This window comes from Hippoglossus hippoglossus, chromosome 9, assembly GCF_009819705.1.
Source record: "Hippoglossus hippoglossus isolate fHipHip1 chromosome 9, fHipHip1.pri, whole genome shotgun sequence".
Lineage (NCBI taxonomy): Eukaryota > Metazoa > Chordata > Actinopteri > Pleuronectiformes > Pleuronectidae > Hippoglossus > Hippoglossus hippoglossus.
In genome coordinates this window covers 25065037-25092857 of record NC_047159.1, presented here as the reverse complement: position 1 = coordinate 25092857, position 27821 = coordinate 25065037, and the positions used below count along the sequence as shown (strand labels likewise).

The window sequence follows — 27821 nt, the reverse complement described above, 5'->3', positions numbered from 1 at the left end:
GTTTGAAATATGCCACAATATCAACACCGATCACCACATAACGATTGGTATGTTTCTTAAATAAATCAAATCCTTCTTCATAGCTGTGCGCATTTATTCATTAGTTCTGCTCATCCTGACTCTGCTTCCTGTCTTTATCTTGCGTGCGCGCTGACACACACACACGCAAACATACAAACACACACACACACACACACACACACACACAACTAGTGACATCGGACATGTGTAACCTCAGGCTACAATGGAATTTGTAAACTTAGGCAATGTATGGAGCTGGAGGAGATGGTGGGGCGCGCATGGTTTGGCTCGATTCAGTTGGCAGTGCGCAGTGCGAATAGAGACACAGAGAGGAGCAGTAAATTACTGACAGAAGTGGTCAAAACTGTAAAAGTACGCTCCAAACATGTATGAAAAGACCCAAAATGAACACTATGCGGACTACTTGATCACCACAACCAAAGTATTTAAACATTTGTAGAGGAACGATTCTGTGCCATGTTGTTGATCCACAGAAATGGTTGATCACTATATCTGTGATCACTATTTCCAATGTATGAGAGCAATAACACAGATCAGGGCATCTGACAGCAGAGAGAGTAGAGGGACTAGTCTTTGGTCGTGAGGTGTTGTAGCATTTAGTTCCTGACAAACAGCCCAAACTGTAAACTGCTAGTTCACAGCTGTACTTCTAACTTCTAACTCTCTGCTCCAGTCACACACCTACACACACACTTTCTCTCGCCCACTCGCTTATGCTCTGAACTGTCCCTTAAAGCAGCTGCACTACTTGTGTAAGTATCTTCTGTCTCAAACTTCTCTTACTTACCGCAGATCGAACACATATGTGTAATTTGCTTGTTTACTTGCGACTGCTGCCCCTTTACACTTAGAGAAAAGATTGTGGGAGTAATTCTTAAATGTAATCAGTTTCCACACTGTACAACAAAGTGTGAAAAATACCTGCTCGCACAACAGTGGAAGCCAAATCAAGAGCAGCTTGACATGCACACTTGTTTGTAGCTACAGCCATTCACCCATCAGAGATCCCAGGTTTTATCGTAAATGCGAAAAAGTCCAAAACATACTGCGTCCCCTCAACTTTACAAGCCCAAGACTGAATGGCATGCACCCCTGAAAATGAGAGACATTGGCTAGTCAACCTAGCTTCAAGAGACAATAGCCTGCTTCCACCTGAAGAGGGCAGTATATTACGAAACTAATGCAAACAGGCTGTGTCATTATTGGGATAGAGCGTTGTTCTGAGATGTGAGGAGAGATATCACTTTGTTTTGTCTGGCTGTTGTTTATGTTTAGCTTTAGCTTTCACAAGTCGACCACTTGCCCTGACAGCACGCGACTGCACTGAATAAAGTTGAACTCTATAACGTCCATTATAAATGCTAATCAAGCTGTGAAGTAGTCTTGTTAATATAGCCTTTGAACTATATACATGCAGAGTATGAGTTAATTTCGTTCATCCACTTATGTGTATTATCCTCATGTTACAGTTGATGGAGGCTGGGACGAGTGGGGCGAGTGGACCATATGCAGCAGTCAGTGCGAGAAGCAGCGGAGTCGGGAATGCAACTCGCCTGCACCCAGACACCGAGGCAAGATGTGTGAAGGGAGCAGCGAGGCCACTGAGAACTGCACAGATGGACTGTGTACCCAGAGTAAGGCCTTTCTCCCCACTGGGCACCGTCATCATCATTTTCATCATTTTCACTATCATGTTCATCATCATCATATATACACTCACTGTAACTTGGCAAATCATCCGAGCATGTTTGAACAGGAGGTGTGTTGGAAAGAAAACACACTGTGGATTGACATGGATGCCCAGTGCATGATAACTACAGCATGCTGCTCACTAAACAAACTGTATGTCACACTGATTCTGTGTCAGGCTGAGATGTGCAGACATCCATCATTGAATGATGCTTGATGGTGGAAATGAAAGAGCATTGCACTGTTTGGGTCATGCACATGCAATGACTTGAATTTTTTAATGAATACAGCATCGGGCTGGATGATGATCTTTTCTATCAGAATTGTGATTTGAAGGGTTTACATTTTCAAATCACAAGAGGCACGTTTCTTTTAGAAATACAGATCTTTTCGACACATGCATTTTTATAAAAACACAATTCTTTAATAGACATGCATTGTTTGAATAAAATGAATAAAGTTACAATGAAATTAAAGGAGTTCATTAGGCGTACAACAAGTGCACAAAACACAACTGCAATGTTTTATTTAATCTTTAAAATTATGATCATTCATCATTATTTGGCACAAGTGCATGTTATTTATCACTACCACCAATACAACCTGTAGTTTAATTCATTTTGTATTTAGTTTTAATTTAATTTATATAAAATTATACCAATTACCCCTCCTATTGTCCTTTGGGGTCAATATGATCCCATAAAATCTTTAAATAACTTCGTCATATTGGGGTCAGTATGACCCGAGGCTTTCAGCTCAACATATCAACATTATACACATTTTTGTTTTGACTAGTTTGGAAACTAGTACTTGCAATTTTATGTTCAAAAATCCTCTCTCTGCTTAAGGACCCAAAAGCAAACATCAGTGATCAATGATAGCTCACACAACACATGGAGGAGAAAACACAAAGTGCAGGAGGACTATAGCTGCGCTCAGTCTGCAGGCAAATCCGATTTGTTTCTCATGTTAGATATGTACGGAAGACTGTCCACACTGTTATTTGCAAGTAATCAGATGTAATTTTTGTGTCCAGACATTACCAACCCATCTGTATAGGTTGCTGTGGTGACGAAATAGAGCTCAGTAACTACCACTGACTGCATATAAAGATAGACGACACATCTCTACTTCCTCCCATTGTACAAAAATGATGCCACAACATTTCAGATTCGAGTGCTGCCATCTCTAAGTCTGTGAAGTAGTGATAGTAGTGGAGGTCAATACATGCGCTGGACCAATCACCAATCAATCTCAGCTGTCAATCATGATGCTTTTTGCCATATTTATAGCATCATATTACTAATTAAAACCAAACTTACTGAAAAAATATACGCTTGATTACACATGAGTGTGAGAACTACCCAAAATGACAGAGACTATGATTGAGAAAATGATTTGACTTTGTACTTTGACCTTTAGTTTTTTCCATGTCCTCTTTATAAACATGGAGGAGGTGTTGTCTATGACATATACTGCAACCAGCCACCAGGCGGTGATCTAGCTGATTTGACTTTTGGGGAGCAGTCATGCTGTCAGGGGTCTCTAATGAGTGGCTCATAAGAGACATGGAGTGAAATGACAAAAGGCTGGTCTCTACCTTCTGATGGCCTGCAGAAGAAATAATCTGTTACGCTGTTTGTATTCCGTCAAATTCATTAAGACGACTTTGTAACTTGGTTCTTATGGAGGCTGGGGATGTTGTGTTTTATTGAAAGGGCTATTAGGTCCTCAACACAGAAACTTACTGAATTGCCTGACACATTAATTTGGGTATCAGTTTCAATTTTATTCATGTAGGTTTAAACAGGTTTAAATTGAACCAAAGATGTTATTAAACTGAAGATAAGAAGAGGGTTAAATCACAGCCCCAATACTGTTACTAAAAGAAAATAAATACATTTGTTTTTCCCTGAAGTTGTTCAACTCTACTTAAATGTGCCTTTCACTACGGTGTTCATTTTTCTGCTGGGGCTTTTAATGTCTAAAATGTTATACTCAGAATTTTTAGGCCTTAAAATGTCTTTAATATATTAGTACTTTATGCACTAGATGTTTTAAATTTTTTATTTTTTTTGGTGGGTCTGTATAACATTGATTTAATGCTACTTCCATCAAAAATTATAATTTTTTTTAGGAAATGTTTTGGCGGCATTCATGGTTTGTAATGTCTAAGTATGTTGTAGATCTACATATTAACATGCTGTAATAAAACTCGATACGCGACAACAGGGCCAACATGGAACTGATAACTGATCCTACAAACAGCTCGAGAACTGAGCTCATGACACTCACCTTGGCTGTTGGAAAGATAAAGATACCTACTGTGTCTGCCTGTAGTTTGCGAGATAACATGTCGGATCAGCCATTATTCTCAACTGGACAAATCTTAATCTCAATTAATAATTTTGGGACTTGTGTCATATCTGTTGTACTTGAACTCTTATATTTCCCTCATTATGTTCTTAAAAAGGTTTTAAAAAGTTGCAACCTGCAGAAACCCTGGACCTTACACCTCTTACATAAAATCAATCTTGTTTTTCGAGATGATCAGTCCTCAGGCATTTAAAAGACTGAGCACTTTGCAACTCCCCATCTTCGTCGATGCAACTCCCCATCTTCGTCGTGAGGACAGTGGTGATGCTGACCTGGCCATTATCACTTAATATCTATCATCTATGAGCACTGTCATCAGAAGAGCTTCTCTCTCTGCTCCAGGTCCGACACCACACTTGTTAGACACTTCACACTAGGCTGGGACTTTAATCACCACTCTCTCTCCTCTTTGTCTCACTCTATCTCTCTGTCTTTGCAGATCGAAAGCTGCTACATGACGTTAAACCTCAAAGTGAGTCTTCCTCTGTGGACTTCTTTCATCTCCAGCTCCCAGTCCCCACCTGCCACTAATGTGCAATGCCCTCAATTCTGTGGGCAAGAGCTGAAATATTCCAAGTTTAAAGTTAGCGGTAAATGGGGGTGACATTCAATTTGCGTTCTCTCAGGACATATTCTGGAAATGGAGACATCCCGAGTTACCGACAATTAGTTCACCTTGATCTGATCTACTTCTGTTTTTAACCCAGCAAGTTCTCATGTGCATTCATGTCATCATTCAGTGCTGACTTTTTATGACAGCCGTGACATCCCAGCTGTGCTTCCCCTTTGAGCCAGGTGATATATTGGTTGTGACAAGTGAACATGTGCTCTGGTGTGGAGGATTAATGGGTTGTAATCATTGCAAACGAGCTAATTTGACCAATTTACGGTGCCGTCCTCACATTCCTGTGGCGGCTTTCAATCACTCACCGGTGTTAGCCTGGCTAAGTGATTGTCAGGTGCTAGCTAGTGTGCCTTCATTAGCCTGCTACGTTTGTGTAAAAGTCGAGCCTACTGTCTGCTCTGCAGTTTGAAGTGATTGAACAGGGACTGCGTTACATTGATATGTGTCGAGTGATCACCCTGGTAGGAATAATATAAATGAATCTGCCTCTGATTGGCCCTAGCGTCAACTTGTGACCAGCAGCAACACCGCATGGGCTCCTAACTGTCTTCACCGTGAGATATCCATCACAGCTATTGGTTATAGACCGGTGGGTCTAAAGGCAGTTTGGCTAATCACCCTCCATGTTAGCAGCTTGACTGTGGCATGTAACAGTTTAGAGTAACGACCGTGCGTGTTCATTTAATCCTGTCTGTGGGGCATAATATAGCATAGAGAGATAAGACAGATGGTCTGCTCCATCTTACCACTTCTCCATCCTTCCCATTTCACTTCCATGCTGGAGCCAGCGTAACACATTATAACTCTTGCATGTGTTTGCCCTTGAATGTCTTCATCATAACAAAATTGTCTTCACTGCTTTCCTTCCATCCTCCTCCTCCTCCTCCTCCTCCTCCTCCTCACTGAGTCTGGGTCTTTATTAATATAAAAATAACACAAGGGTCTTTTATGTGCAACACTTAAAAACTTATTTTTTGGCGGGGCTGCTTTCATCAAAGTGAAAAAAAATTGACCCAGTTGCTAGAGAAACCTCAAGAACATATTTACATATTGTCACACTGTCACATACTGTACAGACACACACTCAAAAACTGCCTGGGGCCTTTTACTTACCTCAGTGCAGATAGAACCAGGCCTTTATTGAGTCTTATATTAGAGACGTGCCTTTATTTCTAATTCCCTAAACTTAACCCGCTCCGTGTTTTTCCTGCTGTCTTGATGAATTCAGTAAAAAGTACAGTTTCTCAGCACTGGTCATGTCAGGAGTTCCCATTTGTTTGTTTTTTCTCTGAACAACATTCGGCTCATCTCTGTGAATGAAGCTCCGAATTTTCTCCAGAATTTTCACGTGGTATTTCTCCAAGCTTTTCCTGCTGTAGGCTTTTAATGTGAAACAATATGAGGAGGTTTATTGGTGACAATGTTTTAAAGAGCACTCCACTGATTTAACATTACACTCAGTGTGGAGAATACAAATGTTTCATAAATAGATGCAGCAGAACCAGAGATAATATCGATACTGTCTTTTGTTATATAGTATTTATACATTAACCTCCAATATTGACTCAAGTGACATCACTTATTGCAGTTTAACACTGTTTGCGGAACTCCCTCTGGTGTCAAAAATATCTTTACACAACTTTAACTCCCCAAAACTTGTAAATGGAATTCATGTGTGTGCTTTTAATATCAACAAGGAGTAAGAGAAAGTCAAAATAACTGGAATACATTAGAATATAAATTGTATTCAGTTGTTATGAACATTATCCCGAATGTGAACTGTAAGGTTTCAGGTTATTTCCTCCTCTTTCGTACCCAGCCTTTATTAGCGACTGGCTGACATTGGTTTGTGCAGGCCCCTATTATTTGACACCTGGGCAATATTTGAATACTGGCTTTTATATGAGATTTTAAAGTCTCTCTACTTTCCCATGTCTCCTGTGTGTTACAGGTATGGACAGCTCCAATGATGTGGCGCTGTACTCGGGCCTGGGAGCCGGCATCATTGCCGTGGCAATTCTCGTGGTGGCCGTCATGCTCTACAGGAAGAACCACAGCGAGTACGGCGTGGACGTCATCGACTCCTCTGCGCTCACAGGAGGGTTCCAGTCTTTCAACTTCAAAACCACCAGACAAGGTAAGAAACATTGCCATCAACCACACGCCGACACCCGCTGACATCCACAAGGCCAAAAGCCGGCGTCATCAAAGACCACTGCGGCAGGGCCACCCTGGTGATTGATGGCATTTGTTTACATGGAGCAGCATGGCGTGCAGCTTCCCTATTTGCCTAGGATTTATACCTCCATAATCAATGAAAGGATCTGTCCTTCTTTTTTGACAGACCTGCTCCCGTGTTATTGTGAAGAAGGAGATAATCAATCTCTGATAGACACCGGCGCTGTGCCATCCCCTCCCCGAAGACCACACATTTGACTGTCAGGCAACCAATCTCCTCCATCAGATTACACTGGCCTAAGCCACTGATGGATAAATGTGAGGGGTATGGAACAGTGAACATCAATTCATTTTTTGTTGCGCACAGCAATAACTTCTGTTGGTTATGTGACTGTGGCTGTCCCGGCCAGCCTCGCTCCAGGCATTCGTATTACTGTCACTGACACTTCTGGGTTAGCGCAAGTGATAGCCATCGTGGCGATGGGTGATCCATCCTCGCCGCCGCGGTGACAACGCATTGAGAAGCCCTCCTGGTGCCCGCACTATACCCCCGGCTCCCCCAAGGCCTAGGGAGTAGCTCAAGCCCCCACCCCACATCACGGGGAAAGATGTGAGGAGAATGGGGGGCAGGGAGGTGGTACAAGCCGGGTCTACATTCAGCAGGTCATCAATCCTATTTAAATAGGCCATGTCTCCCCGCAGCCTGCCTGCTGTGCCCTGCACCGGCCACAATCACTCCTTTCCATTTTCCTCTCCATCAGCCGGCTGAGGCTCCCTGTGAAATGAAGAACACTTCCTGGCTCCTTATGGCAGAGGCAGTTTGGTTGGGAGCAAGTTGTTGAGGTTTTTTATATCGGCCTGTTTCTGCTGTGACTGCACTCTTAACAGTTTTTCATAAACACTTCCTCAAGGGGGGGAAACGCCTCTAAAAGTGTGTGTTTAATTTCAATGAGTGGCTTCCTGCCTAATAATCACCAGAGAGAAAGAAAGAAAAAAAACATAAATAGTTAAAGAAGTTCTTAAATGCTTTCGGATGGCTGTGTGCTGCCGGAGCGGCTGTAAGTCAGTGTGTCGAATGAGTCTTTGGACCTGACCCTGTCTCTCTGCATTACTTCTCCCTCTGAGTGATTTTTAATCAGAGGCCCAATTCCAGACCTATCCCTCAAGGTATTCAACCTGAGGTACATTTCATTAACTTCTCTCATCTCGCCACTGCCATTCCATTTTCGCTACGCCATTCTTAAAGATGCACACTCAAGCGATAATCAGATCATTCTCCACTCGGCCGGAGTGGAGAAAATTTTGCAGTGATCGAATATCTGCTGCAGAGGGGTGATGCCCACTTGGCCGCAGCTCTTACGGAGTCCTAGAATAGCCGCGAAGTCGCCCGCGGGTTTGCTTTCACCGTGAGAGCATTCAGAAATGCATCTTTTCATTTCTTGCGGAGCATGTATATTTATATGGAACACTAACTTTGTAGCAATTACTTTACATTTTCCCATCTGCTCAGACTTTGTGTCATTTATAATACAGGTGAAACAATATGCGGTAGTGGATAGAGTTCAAGAGCAAGATCACAGAAGAATATATGTAATGTGGCTTTGTTGTTATCACATTCTTATGACAAAGAAATATAATTGAGCCTTGATATTGTACATTGTCATAAGATACTTTTAAGTCTATATAAAATATAAACATCAGCAAACATAGGCCATAAGTAGAATAAAACACACAAATTAATGTCTTAGGGTTGTGGGACGTAATCAACAGTTTTTACAATTACAGAAATTTGGTACTTAAGTACTTTGGCTGTATTTTAATGACAGACATGAAATACTGCTCTGTTGTGTCCTTTTATCTTCAATAACTGAGTGAAATGTTTTTTTCGTTTCACATTAAAATCAAATAAATGCACAGCAAAGAAAGTGTGAAGATGGATTGTGTTGTTGTTCAGCATTATATACAGACTGCTGCTAAATACGAAGCACTGTCATTAGTTTTCATGAGGAAGAAGACGTGTAATTAGTTCCAAAAGGAAAAGCAATCATCTGTCGTGACATTATGGGCGACCTGAGCTGATGGCAGCCATGACAGACAGTCTTTCACATGAAAAGTGTTTCCTCTTGGCCAGCCTATTCACTGTAGATTTAAGAGACGGCCTGTACTGCAGGAGGCTGCAGATGATGGATGATGGACAACATGCCAACTCACAAACACTGATGTCTAATCACTTGGATTTCCCCCGGTGGCTGGCTGCACTATAAGTCATAAAGCCTGTCTCCTCCATGTTAGCAGATGGGACATGGACAAAACATTTTGTTAAGATTTGCTATATACATGGACTGAAACATGGTTATAATGCACCTTGTAATACCCAAAAATGGCCACTGGGACAAATTAGCAAAAGAGGGGTTGCATCGTATATCCAGTATCCATGGTGTCCAAAGCTGTGGTTGGATATTTCTTTTTTGATTTAATTTTGGCACAGATGACAAAAAAAGTTCCCCTGCACCTCTTCGTGAAAACAAACTGTGCTTTGCATTTAGCAGCGTTACTCTGCAGTCAACTGAACAACATTGAAACACAATATATCACTTTGCTTTGTTAGTGGGTGACATGAATGGAATTCATTCAGTTATTAAAGACATAGTTGTCATTTAACATTTGAATAAACCATGACAGAGTTAATACATAAATGAAAAGCAACAGTGTATTTCATTGTATGACATGAGATCTAGAGCCCAGGACAGTGCACATTGAAACTCTGTATAGTGACTAGTGTAACTTAATTGATTTATCAAGAATTAATGAACACTTTCTCATGTAGTCAAAATAATTATTACTTCCAGCTCCACTCATTGTGATTCACTCCACGTTAGAGCAGCAGCACAGTTGTTAGGATCTGAATACATGTGTGGCTGTGTTCCATATTTTAATGACCAGACCCCTGAGGGGGAGACAGAAACAACAGGAAAAGTTGAGCTTTTCAAGAACAAGTCAAAACGAACACATCCCAAAATGCTCGTCACAAATCACGCCACCGGTAATTAACCATTTCCCTAAAAATAAAACAACATTAGCCTCCCGCCTTGTACCCCTTGCCAGGCAACAGCTGGGCAGCAAGGACTCAGTGACTTCGCCGTTATCTTGGCACGGCTCGCCCGGGGGCACTGCTCATCTGAGTCTGCCAGATCGATGCTGCGCACTCCTCGCTCTGTTTGGCAGCGTTGTCACATCTAATGGCCGCAGATGAAGACCCCCCTCCACAGGCTGTTGGGTCCACACTGCGAGCTGAAGGACTACCCTCATTTACAGAGCAGTCACCTAGACCCCTCCTGGCCCTGCCTCCTGTCCTTCAGGAGGACGCCTCACCGTCCAGAGGAGCTGACTCTGGCAGATGGATTATGGAGATCAAGCTGTGTGAGCGCTTGGTAATTAAATCTGACGCCCTGACCGTGGCTTCGAGCCCTGGACCTTCTGTCCAGGTTGCGCTCCCTTACCTCTGATGCTCTGATCGCCTGCCCGGACATGTTATTTTAATTGGTGCTGGAGCGTCACTGGTCAGCTGCAGGAATATTGCACTTAAAGGAGCCCGGAGATGTGTCCTTTAAACCTGATCTGAACTGGATTAATGTTACCTGCATGGGAACATCCATGAATGTGTGATTTTAATCTCAAGTATGCTGTGCCTTCTCTTACGAAAAACCAACTCTGCTGAATGTACTGCATTGTGCTGCAGACAGAAATCCATATTTAATCCATGCAAACTGAGTGACACATCTTTTTTGCCGTGAAAATTACAGAATTGTTGACACAATTATCAGCTTTTAGACCAAAATCACAAAATAACTAACACAACAAAAAAGAAAGGAAAAATGAGAATGAATTACTATCCTGACCTTATTACATTGTATCTAGGACACTGGTGAATTGTGTTATCCCATGTGAGATAACACAGAGGCTTTGATTCATTAAATAAATGAGTTCCCTACATAATGCAAGTCCTCAGCTGTGACCGTGCGCTTTGTGCTCTCTCCATCTCTGCAGGCAACCCGCTGCTCCTCAACTCCTCGATGCAGCCTGACCTTACAGTGGGACGGACGTACAGCACTCCCCTCTGCTTCCAGGACGGCACGGACAAAGAGCTCTTTGACCCCCTGCCAGACATCAAGGTCAAAGTCCAGAGCTCCTTTATGGTCTCGCTGGGTGTGGCTGAGCGGGCGGAGTTCCGGGCAAAAGCTCCCGCCGAGACCTTCCCGCGAGACCTGAGCCGGGATTACAGCAGCACCATGGACAGACGCAAGAAGGGCCTGCTCACGCTCAATGGACCCATCAGCTCCAGTAAAGAGCAGCTGAGGACCACGAGTGTGTTCGGCCACCCCGGAGGACGCCTGGTGGTGCCGAACACCGGTGAGCTTCACAGGAAGTTTGTTAGGAGAAAAAAAGGCTCTTTGTGTTGATAATGAAAAGCAGCTTAGTTTCCGTAAAAAGAGGCTGCAGTAACTTCTCATTATAGTGGCCATCATCAGCCAGCCCTGTTTAACGTTGGGTTCAGCTTCCACAGAAAGTCTCCCAACACAACAAATATCTATTTTTCTCCAATTCCATGTTGCGTGTTGTTGCTGTTAACGGTCTGCTGCGTGTGCGATCAAGAAAGCACAGTTTTTCACTGTTGTGCTTTGTTGGCACACACACAGACACACACACACTCTCTGACAGAAAAAAGTGGTGCAGTGAATTTTCTCAGAGCTGGGAGGTGGCACGCTGCCTAAAGAGAGACGTAAATCAGTGGTTTTCACAAATAAGGTATGAATAGAATAAAGCATTCATCTTTATGGTTATTATCAACCAAAGTGGAAATTTCTCTTTAGCTCACCAAAAACACCAAAACAGCACAAGAACATCTTACATTATCATATAAAACAGATACAGACCACATTAGGATGTAGAAACACAGTACGATAGTAAAAGATAGCCGAATCAAAGCATACTGTAGATTATATGGTGGATGAAACTTCTCCGCAGCAGGATCTTTTTTAGTTGAAACTGCTGATTGCACTTGGAATAAAAGACTTCTCAAACTTCTGTATTTGTGGTTGTCAGTGGCACACTATGCTACCTCCCACAGTACAGGGTCTCAGATTGAGGGAATGAAAGATGAGAAGAGTCTGTCAGGAGGATTGTGGCTTTATCTCCTCTTCTGACAGATATATTAAGCACTCAGCTTCGTCTGAGGTTTACCAACTATGTTACAGTCCCCGTCGACCACTCCAGCAAGCCTCTTCCTGAGCCGCTTTGTAAACAATTTTAAATATTTAACTTCCTTTGACACCAAAACTATCAAGCCTCCAAAGAAAGTTAGGATTGGTGAGCGTATATATCTACCTACTAATCCCATAAATATATTATATGTGGAGCGCATATCTCTCCAACCCTTCATCCAATAGGCTGTGCAGTGCCGAGTTGGGTGTGATTTGGACGTGCAATACACACAGGAGACCACCGATAGCAATCAGTGGGGGGCGTTCGTGTGCTGTCAGTGCGCAGACCGAGTTGAACATGTCTTCTTCTATGTCCTTGGATAAACTACAGCAGTGGTTGGCAGCTAGGTCAAACCGTGGGTCAAATTCGCCTCCAGATCATTTTGATCATATATTTTTATTTTAACTGACGGACTGACACACGACAGGTGATGATCTCTGTCTTGGCAACATGAACAGAATCCTTTCCAGTTAGTCTTCTTGGAGTAAAAGCACAAGGTTCATTTTGTTGCTGCGATGCTTTGAGTGGCATTACAGAGATTTTATTTTGAAAAGTTGTGAACTTCGCTCTTAAGATTGTGTTGATTGCATAACAGAAAATCTAAAATCGCCTAAATGTAATGTAGGAAAAAATAACTAGCGACAATTAGTTAGGCAAATAATTCAAACATAAATAAAAGCCACATAGGTGAAAAGTAATAAACCAAATTCAGTTTCTTTTTATGAAAAACATTGATGATAGAAAAACTTTATTACAGATATACCAGGTAGGATGAACACAATATTTTCTAACTTCCTTCTCCAGCATAGAGTATTTTTAAAAAGCTCTGCGCACAGTGGCCAACACACAAACTATAAAAAGTGACCGTATATTGTAGAACTGTTTGAGGAGGACAAGGACTAATTCTGAAGTTGTCTCCGGAGCATTAACACATGACAATAGAACAGGCAGGTTTAGAACTAGCACTCGTTAACACTGTAAGTAATACTTTCAACTCTTGATATCCTTCTTATGAAGCTTTTTAAGAGGTATTCACCAAGTACTGTAAAATGATGTCCATAAATAACCATTATACCAAATTGTTGCAAATTGTTGGAAAAAGTTTTTGTCCTAAGTAAAGATGGAGAAAAATAAGTTGCGTGCAAAAAGTGTTAAATGAGTTTGTCAAGACTTGCTCTTCACCAAGAAGTCAGCCTGTTACTACGGCACATCACAACTATCTGTACACCTACACACTCATTGCTCAATCAGTGCCGTTGCCAAGGTAGGTAGCTGTTTGTTATTCCTCCACATCATCGCCGGCTCTCTCAGGCAAACACGGGTCACGCTGTCATCGCGTCCCGCCAACACAAATGGAGTGATTGGAGGAGTTTGCATGGACTGTTACAGTTGTCTGGGGGTCAACAGCCCGTGCAAACTCACGGCCCTCTTCTGTGGCCCTCGCCTGGCGTGGAGAGGTGAAGTACAATCAGCCTCCTGCGGTCATCTTTCAGGCGGAGGGTCTGAGTGGAGCAGTCACTGCTGTCAAGTGCAGCACTCACACAGTCTGTCGGCGGGGACTGCTATTCATTAGAGTGAATAGCCAGCCACACGCAGCACTTCACTGCAGATTACTGAAGCTTTCTCCTCACCTCAGTGGTATAGAACCGAAATAGCAGCATACCTTACAGCTCCCCTGACTTTTATATTGAGCCTTTTAAAGAGTGGATTCACACAGGTTGCAGATATTGTAGTTGTATTTCACTATTTAGATACAGTAGATTTACATGTAATTTTATGTTAAGCCAAATCTCTAGCGTAACCTGCCTCTGAGATTTGAGATTTAGAGGTGTTCGCGTAATTGAAAGATGATTTGCAGCAACATCTCTGTCCGCAAACAATGTTCTGATGACTCTGGATAATCCTCCGATGCCCAATGGACATTTTTTAATTGGCCCTACTTTCTGCAGAAGACATAGTTTCTCGGTGAGTAGTGTGGCAGGGAAACAAAGACAAAATGGACAAAAAACAAGCAGATGAAGAAAAGAGCTTTGTCGCCAGGACAACACATACAGAAGCTGCAGGCAAAGAAAACACAACAGCAAATCAACACCTATATATATATATATATATATATATAACAACACATAAGCAGGGTGAACAAACGTGGTGCTCCATGACAATTCACACTCATCTGCCAGTTAGACAAGTACATGGGTATAACTAATGTAGTCTAATACAAATGTGCTGCAGTGAATTAGTGAATGTGTTGCTAAAGGTGCACTGTGACGTTTTGACTACTGGTAACACTATGCAAAATCTTAATGATTAGCTCCCCACTGCATTTTTCTTATGACATGAAACATCCCTGCCAGTGGGCTTACGCGATTCCACTGATTGACAGTCGGTGGCAATAACATGCGTGGAAATATAGCAGTGTGTCAGCAAAGGCAGAGAAGAAGAGGACACCTGCGTAAACAACAAGTTACGTAAATATTTTCTTTGTTAATGTTTTAGGAGAAAAGAAATTCATTCAGCACATGTGTGAGGCTTGAAGATACATGCAGTGTATTTTGTTAAGAAGTGGAGAGTTACTATGACCGCCCACTTTTAGAGTGGCTTTGGTTGCAGAAGTAAATTTCCCTTTTACTTTCTCATTAAACATTTCAGAAAATCCTTAAACCATAATGACCAGCTATCAGATGAGCAGTGACCATAAAACCATTGATTCAGGGCAAAAAGTAACATAGGAAAACTACAACGGTACAAGACTGTCAACATAATTATCTGAAGAATGAAGGAACTAGGTATCTTTTGAACCCTTAGGAATTAACCCCTACCAACAACTTCCATTGCGATTCTGCTTGAATTTAATCTTGTTGAAGTGATTTTCACCCTTTTGAACTTTATTTTCCTCATCTCTAAGACACACTGAATTTTCGAAAAGAGAAATCATAGTTGCTTTACGTAAACGTAATGTAAGGCTGAACCATCATAAAGATGTGATTTTTGTAGTTGTGGTATACATTTCCACGGTAACAAACAGCTCCACCAGTCAGAGATGTTGCTATTACATCTGAGGATTGTGGGTAGTTTAGTACTTCTCTTTGACATTGTAAATAAAAGATGTCTACAGGAGCATATAACCATACTGTTGGGTTCTATACTGAAAAAAAAGACATATGGTACTTTAACTCACTTATATTATTAAAGCTTTGTATTTCACTTCCTTAACTTGGTGGACAAGAGAGCCGATTTTAGTCTCCAGTCTGGGCCAAGATCCCCAAACTCTGGATCCTATGTTGGACCCTCACTACCTGGTAAACGTCTCAGTCATTCCTGTTGACACAGGCTGTGTTATTCAACCTTTGTCAACTAAACCGACCTTTTACCTCTAAAGTCAGTGGCGTTTCCTATCAATGCTACACAAGACATTTCAGAGAACGACTGAGAGTCTTTTCCATTATTAATGTTTGTAGATCGAGTACAGGACTCTATATGAACATTTGACACAGCATGTTCATTTATTAAAAACACACTGGTTAAAAATGCACATTTGAAAGAAGGCTGCCGCTATTACAATAGATCCCCTCCCCAGACAGCTGCCAAAAGCTGTCTCTCTCTGTCATCTCCCCCTCTGCCCCTCTGAACCTTTTCTTTGTAGAGCATGGGCCTTCTATATGCTCTCTGCTCCTCGCTGTGAATGCTCTGCCATCCACACAGCAGCAGATGAATAGTGTCAGGCAGTGCTGATGAATAGCGGCGAGGCAGTGCTGCGCTGCTTCTTGAAAGCTATTGCATAATCAGAAGTTAAGTAATTGTTGTTGCAAGGAGATCAGAATAAGATTGTAATGATTATTCAAGATCGACGTGTTTACATAATAACATAATTCAAATCCATATATTTACTCATCTATCCTTTTCCATTACACGTGTGAACGATATTCCGGCTGATCAGGTGAAGGTTGACAAGGTCACGTTGTTGTTTGTTTATTTGATTCAGTCTTTTCTGATAGTTCTTAGCCTTGAAGCTACAAAATAAATGGTATAAATTCCACTCAACATAAAAAGATAAGTTTCCTTGCTGCCTTAAAAATGTGAGTAAAAGGTCCAATGTGTTCGATTTAGGTGAAAGGGATCTATTGGCAGGAATTTAATATAAAATAATACTAGTGATGTTTTCACTATTGTTTTTCATCCAAATCGTATGAATTGTTGTTTTCTTTACACTAGAATGGGCCCTATATATTTAAATACTTTATATTTACATCGGGAGAGGGTCTATCTACGGAGGCTGCCGTGTTTTTTACAGTATCCAAAACTGGACAAACTAAACATCAGTTTTTATGACAACTGAAGGCTACCACAGGTTCTCTTTCATGTTTGGAAGGGAAGGAAGAAGTGAGGAGTATTTAGCTGCAACATGCAACTTCACCACTAGATGTCACTAAATTATACACACTGAACCTTTAGTGGAACTTAACTCAAATGGTTAGTTCAATGCCATATAGGGGTTAACTTGTGATGTTAAGTTGAATCAATTATTTAGCCACAAAATCATTGCAGACTTATTTTTGTCACACACACACGCCCGGGCCACACTGGATGCTTTAGCGGTGCATGCGCGTCACAGAATGTCTTGCTTTACGTTTCCGCGCCCATGTTATCAGTTCAGAGTGGCCACACTGCCCACATGAGACGTGCTGCTCTTCTAGAGAAATAGACAGTGAAAATTATCTTTATCACTGTCAATCTGTGGAATATGTCACAAACATATATAGTGGCAACACTTCCTGTAGCAGTTTCAAAGTAAAAGCACTCTTGCATTTCTGTTGACTGAAACTGTTTTGATTGTTATTGCATGACCAGAAGATGCAGTTGAAGATGATACAGATGAAGATAGTTGTGTGTGTGAACAACAGATGCTCATGAGACGCAGCGACGCAGCCGCACACGCAGCCAGTGAGACCTGGGCGTATGAGCCAACTGAGATGAAGCCACTTAGTATCAGTCAGGACAACATGGAGGGCTGCTCCCAGAGACTGGCTGTATCACAGCTGATTTCAGTACTGCCCTTCATCATGGTTAATATTATGGTTTGTTTTTATGAAGAATTGAAAAAGGAAGGTTTCTGATGCTCAAGCAATGCATGTTTACTTAATGTCCCTCCATTGTTTTATGTTTTAAGTAGTTAATGGAGTGAACTCTCTGTAGTTTATTCAATATTCAAATCATAAGACTCCAGGTTAGAGTACCTCATGTTCATAAGATCCAAAGACGTCAGAATCAAAATTACAATCAGACAGTCTAAGAGGAGATTTACATCAGAAGCAGAGTTGAAATGAGACAGTCAGACATCATAGAGGGACGAGAGAAAGATATGACAGAACTGCATGATGTGCTTGGTCCGAGGGTGGAGATGACAAAAATAAACTGATGCTTAATTATAATGCGGTAAGAGACTGCATTGTTGAAGTTTGAAAAAAGGGGGTTTCTTTCAAAGTTACAGTCAATTAAATCCTGAAACTTACAGATGAGCTCTGTTGTTTTACAATACTTGAGACTGGGGAAAAACTGAACCTGTCCTGTGAGCTAAGGACAGAGCACCACCGTGAGAGAGCAAAGGCCAGACCTGACCGCTGGCTGTCCGAGGAAGAGTTGGAAGTAGCGTGACTTTGTTTTACAGCAGCGTAACTGAACAGGGATGTTTGGGTCAACGAAGGTTATGACTTTCACATGAAAAGCTGCTGCTCACCATATGTTTTCTACCTATAGCCTGTGCCAAACTCAGCTCAGGCAAAAGTCGTCTAAGTCATTTTTTGTAACGGCATCAGTTTTGAAAAGCAATTACACGCTTTAATTTTGAAGGTCATTCAGAGCGTTGTCCATACTTAAGCCTAAACAAACACTGCTGTTAGCCAATCACAATTCACAAGCACATATAGCAACTTGTGTGTGAGTGTGCCCGATCCTGTGTAAATATTTGAGTGACTTTACATCCTCCTTCACTTAAATATATATTTCTCATACCCATCAGTGTTTGCATGTGCTAAAGTTTATTATAATTTTATTGAAATTCCTTATGTTTCCAATAAAAGTATTTTTGTGATATTTTATTTACACACTTGAGTTTCACTTTGCTCTTTGCTATCCCACAGCTCATTAATGTCAAATGAAGCTCACATAAATATTTCCATAACCCGTGCATCATGAACAACCTGCTGTAAGCCCTTGTTTCGACCCCCCACGCGCTGTCAGGCTGCTGCTGACACATCTGTGTGTGTTTTCCAGGGGTCAGCCTGCTGGTGCCTCATGGAGCCGTGGCTGAAAACATGTCCTGGGAGATGTACATGGTGATCAATCAGGGAGAAGCAAGGTGAGGCCAGAGTTCACCCAAATATCATTTCAAGCATCTATCTGTCTGTCAGTCTCCGTCTGTCCTATCATCCATCAGCCCAGGACCTCCATCCTCCGTCCTCACTGTCCTGCTCCTCTCTAATTATTCAGCACCCTCTGCTACAGCTGCAGTGTGTAGCGAGGAGACCAGGCTCAGTAGAACAACACTCAGAAGTTTTACTGGAGCAGATTATAAAGTTACAAGTTTAATACGCTCCATCATTGGTGGCTTAATTACCACAGAGTTACAGTTAAGCGCACTGATGTCAAAGAAATGTGTTTTTGTGTTTGTTTCTCACTGTTTATTGTCTCTGTTGAGTTCACTTTAATGAGGCTCGGCTTTTTTTTTATCACGCTGACTTTGCTCATTCTTTCCTCTGAGTATTAAATATGAAGATTCTCGCGCTTTAAGATAAATTAGAGGTTTTATTGTCAGTGTCAGCAGGGAACTGTAATTTAAACTGCTTCCTTGTTCATAGATGTCCTTTCACACTATTCACACAGCCCTTCAGTTTCAATAAGATTTGTTGTACTGGATCACTAACAGAAATGTAACCATGTAGCATTTTTACAGACGATGAAGAGTTTATGTTTTCACCCAAGATTACAAATGTGGACCGTTGTGGTATGGGTCAGGGAGGAACCCATTCATTTTTCATTTTACTTTTTACTTTTTCAACATTTTCATAATTTTCCCGGGGAATAATTCATAATTCTTATTAAATCACATTAATTCAAGCACATTTAGGAAACTGATATCTATGAGTGTGTGAAATTTGGTGCAGCTTGATTGATTTTAAGGGACTGTTGGGCGTTGGAATGAGTATATGCATTTTACTGAGTGAAGTAGCCTATGAAGTAGAAATGTAAATTTAGTGGTGTAGAGGTAACTAAGTCTTGATGGAGTCTGATTGACAAATGTAGTTTGTATGTAGAAATTCTGCAATAAGCTCAAAGTAAGATACGTGGATTCTGAAAGGCGTCACTGATTTTACACTTAAATACCAATCTGAGCATTAAGGTTGGTACTGTTCAATACTGTTTCAATTTTGTATTCATTTTCTCATCTCAGACTGGGAGACTTTGAATTTTGATTTAGCTGTCCTACTTACTGTGTGACTTTGTCCTGCAAGTGTGTCCAAGGACATCCAGTCGTCCAAATTATTAGCTCATCACAGCCCATAGGACGAGATGGATATAATCTGCATTCACTCCCAGCAAGTCAAATGACTCTGCAGAAGACACTAGTTTTTATCGGCTCCGGTTCCGATCTGCAGTGATGGAAACGTGACACTCGGGTGAACGCGTTTTGTCTTCTTCTTTAATATGGTGGTCTAGACAGCGATGGAGGATAGTGCCTCGGTTTCTGGTGCGTCGGTGACTGCTGTTTTTAACAGGTTTACCCGCGTTTAAAAAACCTGCCTATTTTGGTGTAAAAAAGGTACAACTGCTGCTATCATCAGTAATACCTTTAAATTAACCAACATTTTGTGTTCTGGGCAGTACTGCAGGGAGACATGTAAAGAGAGCAGATGTGTGTGACCCTCCCTGTGGCCATCAGCACATCTCTGAGCGTTTACCGGCTGGCTGCGTGACAGATGGACCCAGCAAGCACTGCAGCCTATCTCCCGCTCTCTATAGGAGTCCTCTAGGTGTCACGATATGGGTGTTCATTTCCAGAAGCCTCTCACAGGTGGTAGTCTGGGCCTTTGATGTCCCAGCTGCTGTTGAAAAACTCAAGTTCCCGCCGTGCGACCACGGGGGGTCTCTGCAACCGAGTCCTTCATTTAGCCAACTGACGCGCAGGAAGCAAAGTCAAACCTCCAATCTCGCTCAGTTTTTTTCTGTGTCCTAGCCTCTCTGCCTAGAGTCAATATGTAGTTTATGTTCTCCACTCTGTCAACAATACGGCGCTCTGGGAGAGAGTCACAACCTGGGAAGCTTGTTTAAACGATGATGAATGCAGTGATGAATGGAGCGCGGTGCGCTGATGGATATGCACAGCGGAATGGAAGGCGCGGACGTCTCCCGAGGCCTTTCATCTTGACAGCATATACGCGCATTGTGTATTCTGATCACAGCTAGGTAATGACCCTTGGATGGACTGAGCTTCTCTCTGAGGGGGGAAGTGTTCAGGGCTTGGGGGAGGGGGGGTTGTAAACTCGTCCTCGCAGATAGCCACAAGGGTTTTCCAGTTTCCTCTGAAGTGTCAGTGTTTATTTGCGCCACTCCGCTTGAACAAAGTCACAAAAAGAAGAGAGAGCCCACAAAGTGCCAACATTAGCCGCACGAAATGACAGGCTTTTATGGACCTGACAAAGTGATGAAATAATAAGGTGCAAACAGCAACGAATGTGTCATTTCTTCTATTTGAGCTCAATTTTAAAAGCAGGCAGTCAATTTCCCCTTTAGAAGAAGGACGACTCATGATACACTGACCTCAAAGACTGCAGTGCGCTCTTTGTTCTGTCACACTTTCAATATGCTACACAGTAAGTATACACTTCCGTGAATCATGAATTGTTTTTCGGCAGTGTTCTTTATATATCTGCACAGGAAGGTCTGCAGCCATCTTCATCTCTTGTTTTCGATTCCTATCTACAAGCATCAAGTGTCTGCTTTCTTCCACCGGTTTATCCACCATTGAAACACAATCAAAATATCTCAAGCTTCAATCCGACAGTATTCAGTTTTCAGCCACGGCCGTGACTTTCAAGTGCTTTATTTCTTTTTCCGCCTGGCTGTGTGAGATGTTTACTGTAGACACCCGTAATTCTGCCTGTGGTCTGTTGTGTTTGTCATCTCACCAGCTGTCAATCACTGCCGACATCCTCGCAGACGCTTGAGAATTGCATCCTTTCTTTCTCTCTGCAGCGTCCAGCCCTCCAATCCCTGCTCAGCCTACTTCTCCACACCCTGACAGAGTCCTATTAAAGCCCCTTTCTAAAAAAAAAAAAAAAAAGTGTTCTTGAAGCTTTTCAAAGGCTCATCTAAATCTTTTCAAGGCGCAGTTTTGCTTAGGTCAGACATATTCCGTTTTCCTCTGAGGTTTTACGAGTGCGTTGTGTTGTGAGATAAATCCCTCAACCCACTGAGGCAGAAACACCTTTGTCCTGGTAGGAAAAGAGCTTTTAATGATGGAACTTCCAAATGTGTGCTCTATGAACATGTGGGACACGCCGCTGTTTGCCGTTTATCGTTGTCTAGACGGCCCAGGTTCAATTTTACTTCTTAAATCAGAGGAGGAAAACTCTCAGAACTCGCACAGTGTGTACCAGGATCAATTTAACAGTTTGGGGGTTAACATGATAATCTCATACACATGGTTGTCAGTAGAAGGGCACCGGTGCATAGGTGTGACATGGCTTCCCGTGTGGATGCAGGGCCCTGCAGTCATAGACCAGGCCGCCCACAGTGTCTGACCCAGCTCAGCTGTTTCTCTGGAACAGCTCCAGGGCAGCTCCTGCTCTAACCTCACAGCTCATCTCAGACGCAACATTCATAGTATTGTTGCAAAGCACACAACTCTGTATCCCCTTCAGTGAGTGTATATAAGGACGGATGATGTGACAGCTGCCCAAAAGTTAAGCCAAAAACAGCAAAGGTCATAAACTGAAATGTCAGAGAACATAACTAAAGATGTTTTTGTCATTTTAGTTCTCATCGCTAATTTATATTCAAGTGCTCATATTTCTGATGAATTTGTTTTTAATTCAATGCTAAGAAACAGGGTGAGGATCAATGATCAAAATAATGATCAGAATTAAAGCACCGACCTCGACATTATAGCATATGGAAATTTAATCAATGAGCATGAAAAATAAAACATTATTTAATATACTGAACCATCACCAAAGGTAATTCACAATGTTAATACACACTCTTATTTTAAATAGTTATTTCAATAACAACTGACATTGGAGAATTGATGTTATATTCGATAGTATGGACTGACGTAATTTCAGGAAAAATCCAAATTTACTTTTGGATTATTCTCCTGGGCATACAAATTATTTAGATTTTGATTTGTAATAGGCTACCAAACATGTACATTGTGGACTAATTGTGATGATAGAGAAAAGCTCCTGTTTTGTACTTGGGGGGAAATGTGGCCTAATTGTGGTTTTATAGTTCCTATTCAATGGCAACCTGTAATGTTGTAGATTAAATTAAATAAAGTGTAAACACATGGGCCAACTGTCTGGCATCAATTAACATTGCAGTCCCTAAAGCCCATGATTAAAATTAACAATATCTTCAAAATAAAACCAGTGTTAATGATGTGTTTAAAGACTTTAATCTTAAAGTAATATCACTTTTGAAAACTTGAAAGTCCAGAGTTTGGATGGGAAGTAAACTGATCGATTTTTAGCATGGTTATCATCTTTTCCATTTTCTGCTCAGATAGACACATGACTCAGCTAACATCCATACGCACTCATCTCTGCCCTTTATTGACTTCATCAAAACAAGAAGAACAGACGCTGGAGAGAAAAGGATTGACTCTCGGCTCTTCAGGTTCCTTTGATGAACTCATTACCAATAACAATGGGCCTGAGAGGCTGTGATCACACAGCTGAGCTCAGTGTATAGTGCCCACGCACCACAGTGTCTGCTGTACACAATAATGTGGCAGAACATACCGCTATTTATGTGCCTTTAAGTGCTTTGCACATTTAATCAACTCATTCAGACATTTTTTTTTTTTTTTTGAATATGACTCTCAATGATAGGTGACCACATATCATGGTGAATTGTTTCAAGTGATTCGCCTTGTTGCTTACACTCATTTTCCCAGTCAAGTGTGCCGCGGTGCACCAAGCTCTGGGACTGGAAATGAAGTGGTATTAAAGTTAGTTGAATAGTCATTAGGGTGGTATTATAAATCAAGACACTGTCCCTTGCAGTGTGTTTTTTTTAAATAGATGGGGGATTAATTTCTGCTATTGTTAATGTTTTAAAGAGCTGCTCTTTCAATCAAGGAACCGTGCAGGTCCTTGATTACTGAAGTTGCGCCGATAAAAGCTTTGCAGTAAAAACTTCAGCGGGGGGGAAAAACAGGCAGCAGCAAAACAGAGATGTTATAGACGATGGCAGAAGCAGAAGTTTAAAAGTATAACCTCTGGATGCCTGTTTGACTAATGCATCCATGCACCACATAAGGTGTCTTCAAAATGCTTAAAATCACAGTGGGACAAACAGGTGGAAGACTACAAGCAAATAAAGGTGAAGTTAATGGAGCATGCTAATGTATGCATTTGTTAAGCGCCGCTCTACCCTCTCCCTTGCCCAATATGCCACTTTGCGCGGCTCCCTGAGGAGTGAGTCATCGCTCTCTTTAAATAATGCACCTCATATTGGGGCTTAAGTAGCCGCCGTATAAAGGCCTTCATCGTGATGACAAGTGGAACTTAGAGAAGAGGACACGAGCCTGTAAGGTTACTGCTGGACTCTTGGCCCGAGCTGAGGGCTACTTAACGATCAGGTAATCGGCTCCTTGGCTACACTTCGCATTGAATGTGTGATCAGGCTCGGCGCTATTGGCTGAGGGATCGAGGGCCTGTCAAGAGCAGGGCTGCTGTTAACGTATAAGGACCGACTTCCCATCAGACACTGGGAAGACAGGTGATCTTGTTCTGCATCTTGATGGAACCTGCTAAGCTGTAGAAGAATAATGTATCACAAATGAAATGTATTATCGATTGAAGGATTGTTCTGGTTTATTTGACACTGTGTCTTATTTTTGTAGGTAGATATGGGAGTGTCTCAACATAAATAGCAGGACAATACAAATGAGGAGTTAAACAAAGAGGTCATAAACCAACCAACAGGTTGGCCAAACCTACTGAAACAGAAATGAAGGAGGCGTTAGAATTTTGTATGCATACTCTGTGATATAATGGTGCATCACAGGTTAGAGATTTCGGCTTAAACCTTTCATAACAATACAGTGGAAACCAGTTTTAATAATCACGGATATTGTGATCAACCATTTATATGGATGAAAAAGCTTGTGTATAGACAGCATCATTCCTATACAAATGCTGTTTAAATAAATTGGTTACAGTGATCAGGTAGTCCGTATACAGGTTTCATTTTGGGTCCGAAAAAAGGTAATTTTTCACAGTTTTTACTGGCTCTGTCAGTAACTTAATGCTCTTTTCAGTGTCTTCATCATTCGCGCTGCGCACTGCGCCAACCGAATCAAGCCAAACCGTGCGCGCCCCGTCATCTCCTCCGGCTCTCCAGTTTACAAATTCTGTTGTTTCTACCCAGTCTGGGTTTACACATGTGTTCGATAACAGTTTCTGTGTGTGAGTGTGTGTGTGTGTGTGTGTGTGTGTGTGTGTGTGTGTGTGTGTGTGTGTGTGTGTGTGTGTGTGTGTGTGCATACGCGAGTGCACAATTTGATGTCGTCCTTATCGTACAAACTGCCATTACCTTTCCTTCAAGTTCTGGGACTGCCATACAGAAGATACACAGTTCGGTTATAGCAATCAAATGCTTATAGTGATAAATTTGGCCCAGACAAACGTGATCGCTATAAGCGGTTTCCACTGTAATTTCTTACTAACGACTTTTCATAATTGCTATAGTTGTGTGCTCAGTTTAACACTTCAGATGTGCTCACCTCCCATTTTGCTGGGCTTCCAGTATAAATAACATATATCATTTAACAAGATTATGTGTCTAGCAGCTCTGAGGCTGCACTTGCTAATTCCTGCATGCTAACGTTTCCTAATTAGCTCTTAACACAAAGTGCTGCCGTGCCTGAATGGAATCTCATTAGTTGTACAGGTCCTTTTAAATCAAAGCAAAGTAGTGGTAGTTAAGTTAAGCTTTTACCAAAGTTGTTAGGATTTATCTGGGGGACCTTGTAAATCTGTAGCAAAGCTAAAGGCCAATCTGCCAAATAGATCTGGAGATACTTAAGTACAAACTGTGAAATTTGGTGCTCGCTAATTTGATACTACTCGTCTCTGAAAAATGTATTTGTAATTCATTAAGTAGTTGTTTCAACCAAACCGACCTTCTATCCTTTCGATACATAGACTATTTATAAAGATGGATCACATGACATCCCCCAAAAGTGAGGCTAAAGTGCTTGATCACCCCCTGGTGGCTGGCTGCAGTATAGATGTTAAACCCTGCCTCCTCCATGTTGGCAAATCTTTCTCAAAGATGGTTTATGTCATTTTAGGTGGTTCTTATCACACTTAAGTATGTTCCAATGTTCACTTTTTCAGTTACTTTGCTTTTAATTAATTATTTAATGCTATAGAAATGGGGTGAAATTTCATGATTGGTTGAGTGTTGGTGGGACCTCAATACCGCAGCTCCATATTCATAATCATGACTGCACAAACTCTGGCTCCAAATAATGTAAAAATAGCAAAATGACAGCACCTCTATACTGGATATTTTGGCCTAATTTGTATACATCGGGAGGAAGTGGAGACATGTCATCCATCTTTATATACAGTCTATGATGTAACATTGCCACCCATAGAGCCTTGCTGTTAGTGCTGCTAAAAACAGAAGGTGGGGTCATTTTGCTTGAGATAGCACTGAGCCAATTAAGTAAAATCCCCAAAAGGCCAGTTTCGGTTAACAATTTATTTACACAGTGTATTTCTTGATTACATACAGTAGATGTAAAACAAATTAGTTTTCAATAAAAACATACACAAGATATAAAAACATACACAATTTTTGTGGGAATGATTGAAATAGAGGGTTGGGGGACTAGTGGAATAAGTAAAAATGTATATATATATAAGTAAAAAGTACAAATAAGTAAACAATATTACACCAAATAGTATAATATTTATATAAAAATAGTCTACTTAACTAAGGATGTTTTATTGCTCTGCTTTGTGGATTGCAAGATGTAATGTCCCAGTGGGCTCATGGCTAAAATGTTTACTACATCATTTCCCTTTCGAAACCTAATTGTTACAAAGTCACTTTATATCCAAATCTCTTCTTTGCTTGTTTCATGTCATTGTGTAGTGTGCAGTAAGTTAAAGCTGCTGCTTTCATGGCGACCATAAATGACTCCTCATTGAAGGGATGAAATCGGAAAACAAATCAACATTTTCGGTTCTCTGATCTGTGATGACGCAAACAAGCCCCGCAAGCTTTTTTTAGAGGCGACGCTCATGTTCATGATCCCGCCTGCCCTCTTTTTTCCTGTAACAACTGCTGCCACCATCCACTGGCAAGACCTGTTTACTGTAAGCTGCTTTTAATGAGCACACTCCAGCTCGACGTAAATTACTGTGACTTTTTCACCCGGGCTGGAGCCTTTTCTAGCTGCACGGCTGTGCAGCAGTAGCTTGAACTCGAGCAACAAAAGTCTACAGCACTGGCCCCCACAGGAAGCCTGACCTGGAGGTACAAGCCCTCAGGCGTGTTTTGTTTGCAGCCCACCCCGTTTCACAAGCTCCTCTCATTAGCTTGTTTTTTCTCATGCAAAAGCTCAAAGAGAGTTTGTTACCATGTATGATTGCTCTCAGATCATAAATATATAATGCTGAATACTGGAAGTCCTGTGAAGATCCCAGCCTACAATCTCAACACAGACAAACAGGCATATTTCACTTCTTTGCAGGAGTGAGAGTTTTTTTTTCTTCACAGATTAGGGATCATGCTTCAAAGAAATTAAAGTACAGAACTCATTAAGGCATTTCACTTTAATGCTTCGGTAGTTTATCAGTCTTGCAGCACAGTAATTTATTGCATGCATGCTTCACATAAGAAGACAGCTGTTCAGACAACCTCTCCCTGCAATAAAAAAATAATTTATGATGCATTTGGATTGGAGCAGAATGTCTTTCTGCTGACATGTGTCCATATACTAACTCAGGTAAACTTTTCCTTGCAAGACTTTTCTTTTCTTGTTTCCTTTACGCTGGTTTTCATTCTCATTCTGTTTGTGTGTGTGTGTCTGTGTGTCATGGTGTGTTTAGTGTCCAAACGCTGGAAGGCTGTGAAATCCTACTGGGCCCAGAGGTGACATACGGTCCTCCAGGCCTGGACCTCTTCTGCCCAGTGGCCATGACCATCGCTCACTGCGCCGAGGTGGACGCCGAGAACTGGAACATCCAGCTTAAGAGGAAAACCCAGGACAGCAAATGGGAGGTGAGAGCTGCAGAACCACACCTGTCAAGTACCGTGCGGCCCATCAGGATCTTAGCTGGGCTTAGACACAGTGTTTGCCTTTCCCCTGTTGTCTCTTTTCCCTGATTGGCTCCATTATGTTGTTTGGTAG

At 41.7% G+C, this 27821-nt stretch overlaps 1 protein-coding gene across 2 annotated transcripts in view; it reads left to right on the top strand.

Annotated features, from left to right (window-relative positions):
• Positions 1-27821, top strand: part of unc5db (unc-5 netrin receptor Db) — a 189460-nt gene that overhangs the window by 135722 nt on the left and 25917 nt on the right. The window contains exons 7-12 of one of the 2 annotated variants that reach the window (XM_034597031.1): positions 1512-1676; positions 4547-4579; positions 6684-6869; positions 10958-11320; positions 18443-18527; positions 27520-27691. In XM_034597031.1, the coding sequence (XP_034452922.1) occupies positions 1512-1676; positions 4547-4579; positions 6684-6869; positions 10958-11320; positions 18443-18527; positions 27520-27691 (1004 nt within the window). The remainder of the gene's footprint in view (positions 1-1511; positions 1677-4546; positions 4580-6683; positions 6870-10957; positions 11321-18442; positions 18528-27519; positions 27692-27821) is intronic. The other variant, XM_034597032.1, reaches the window with a different exon arrangement.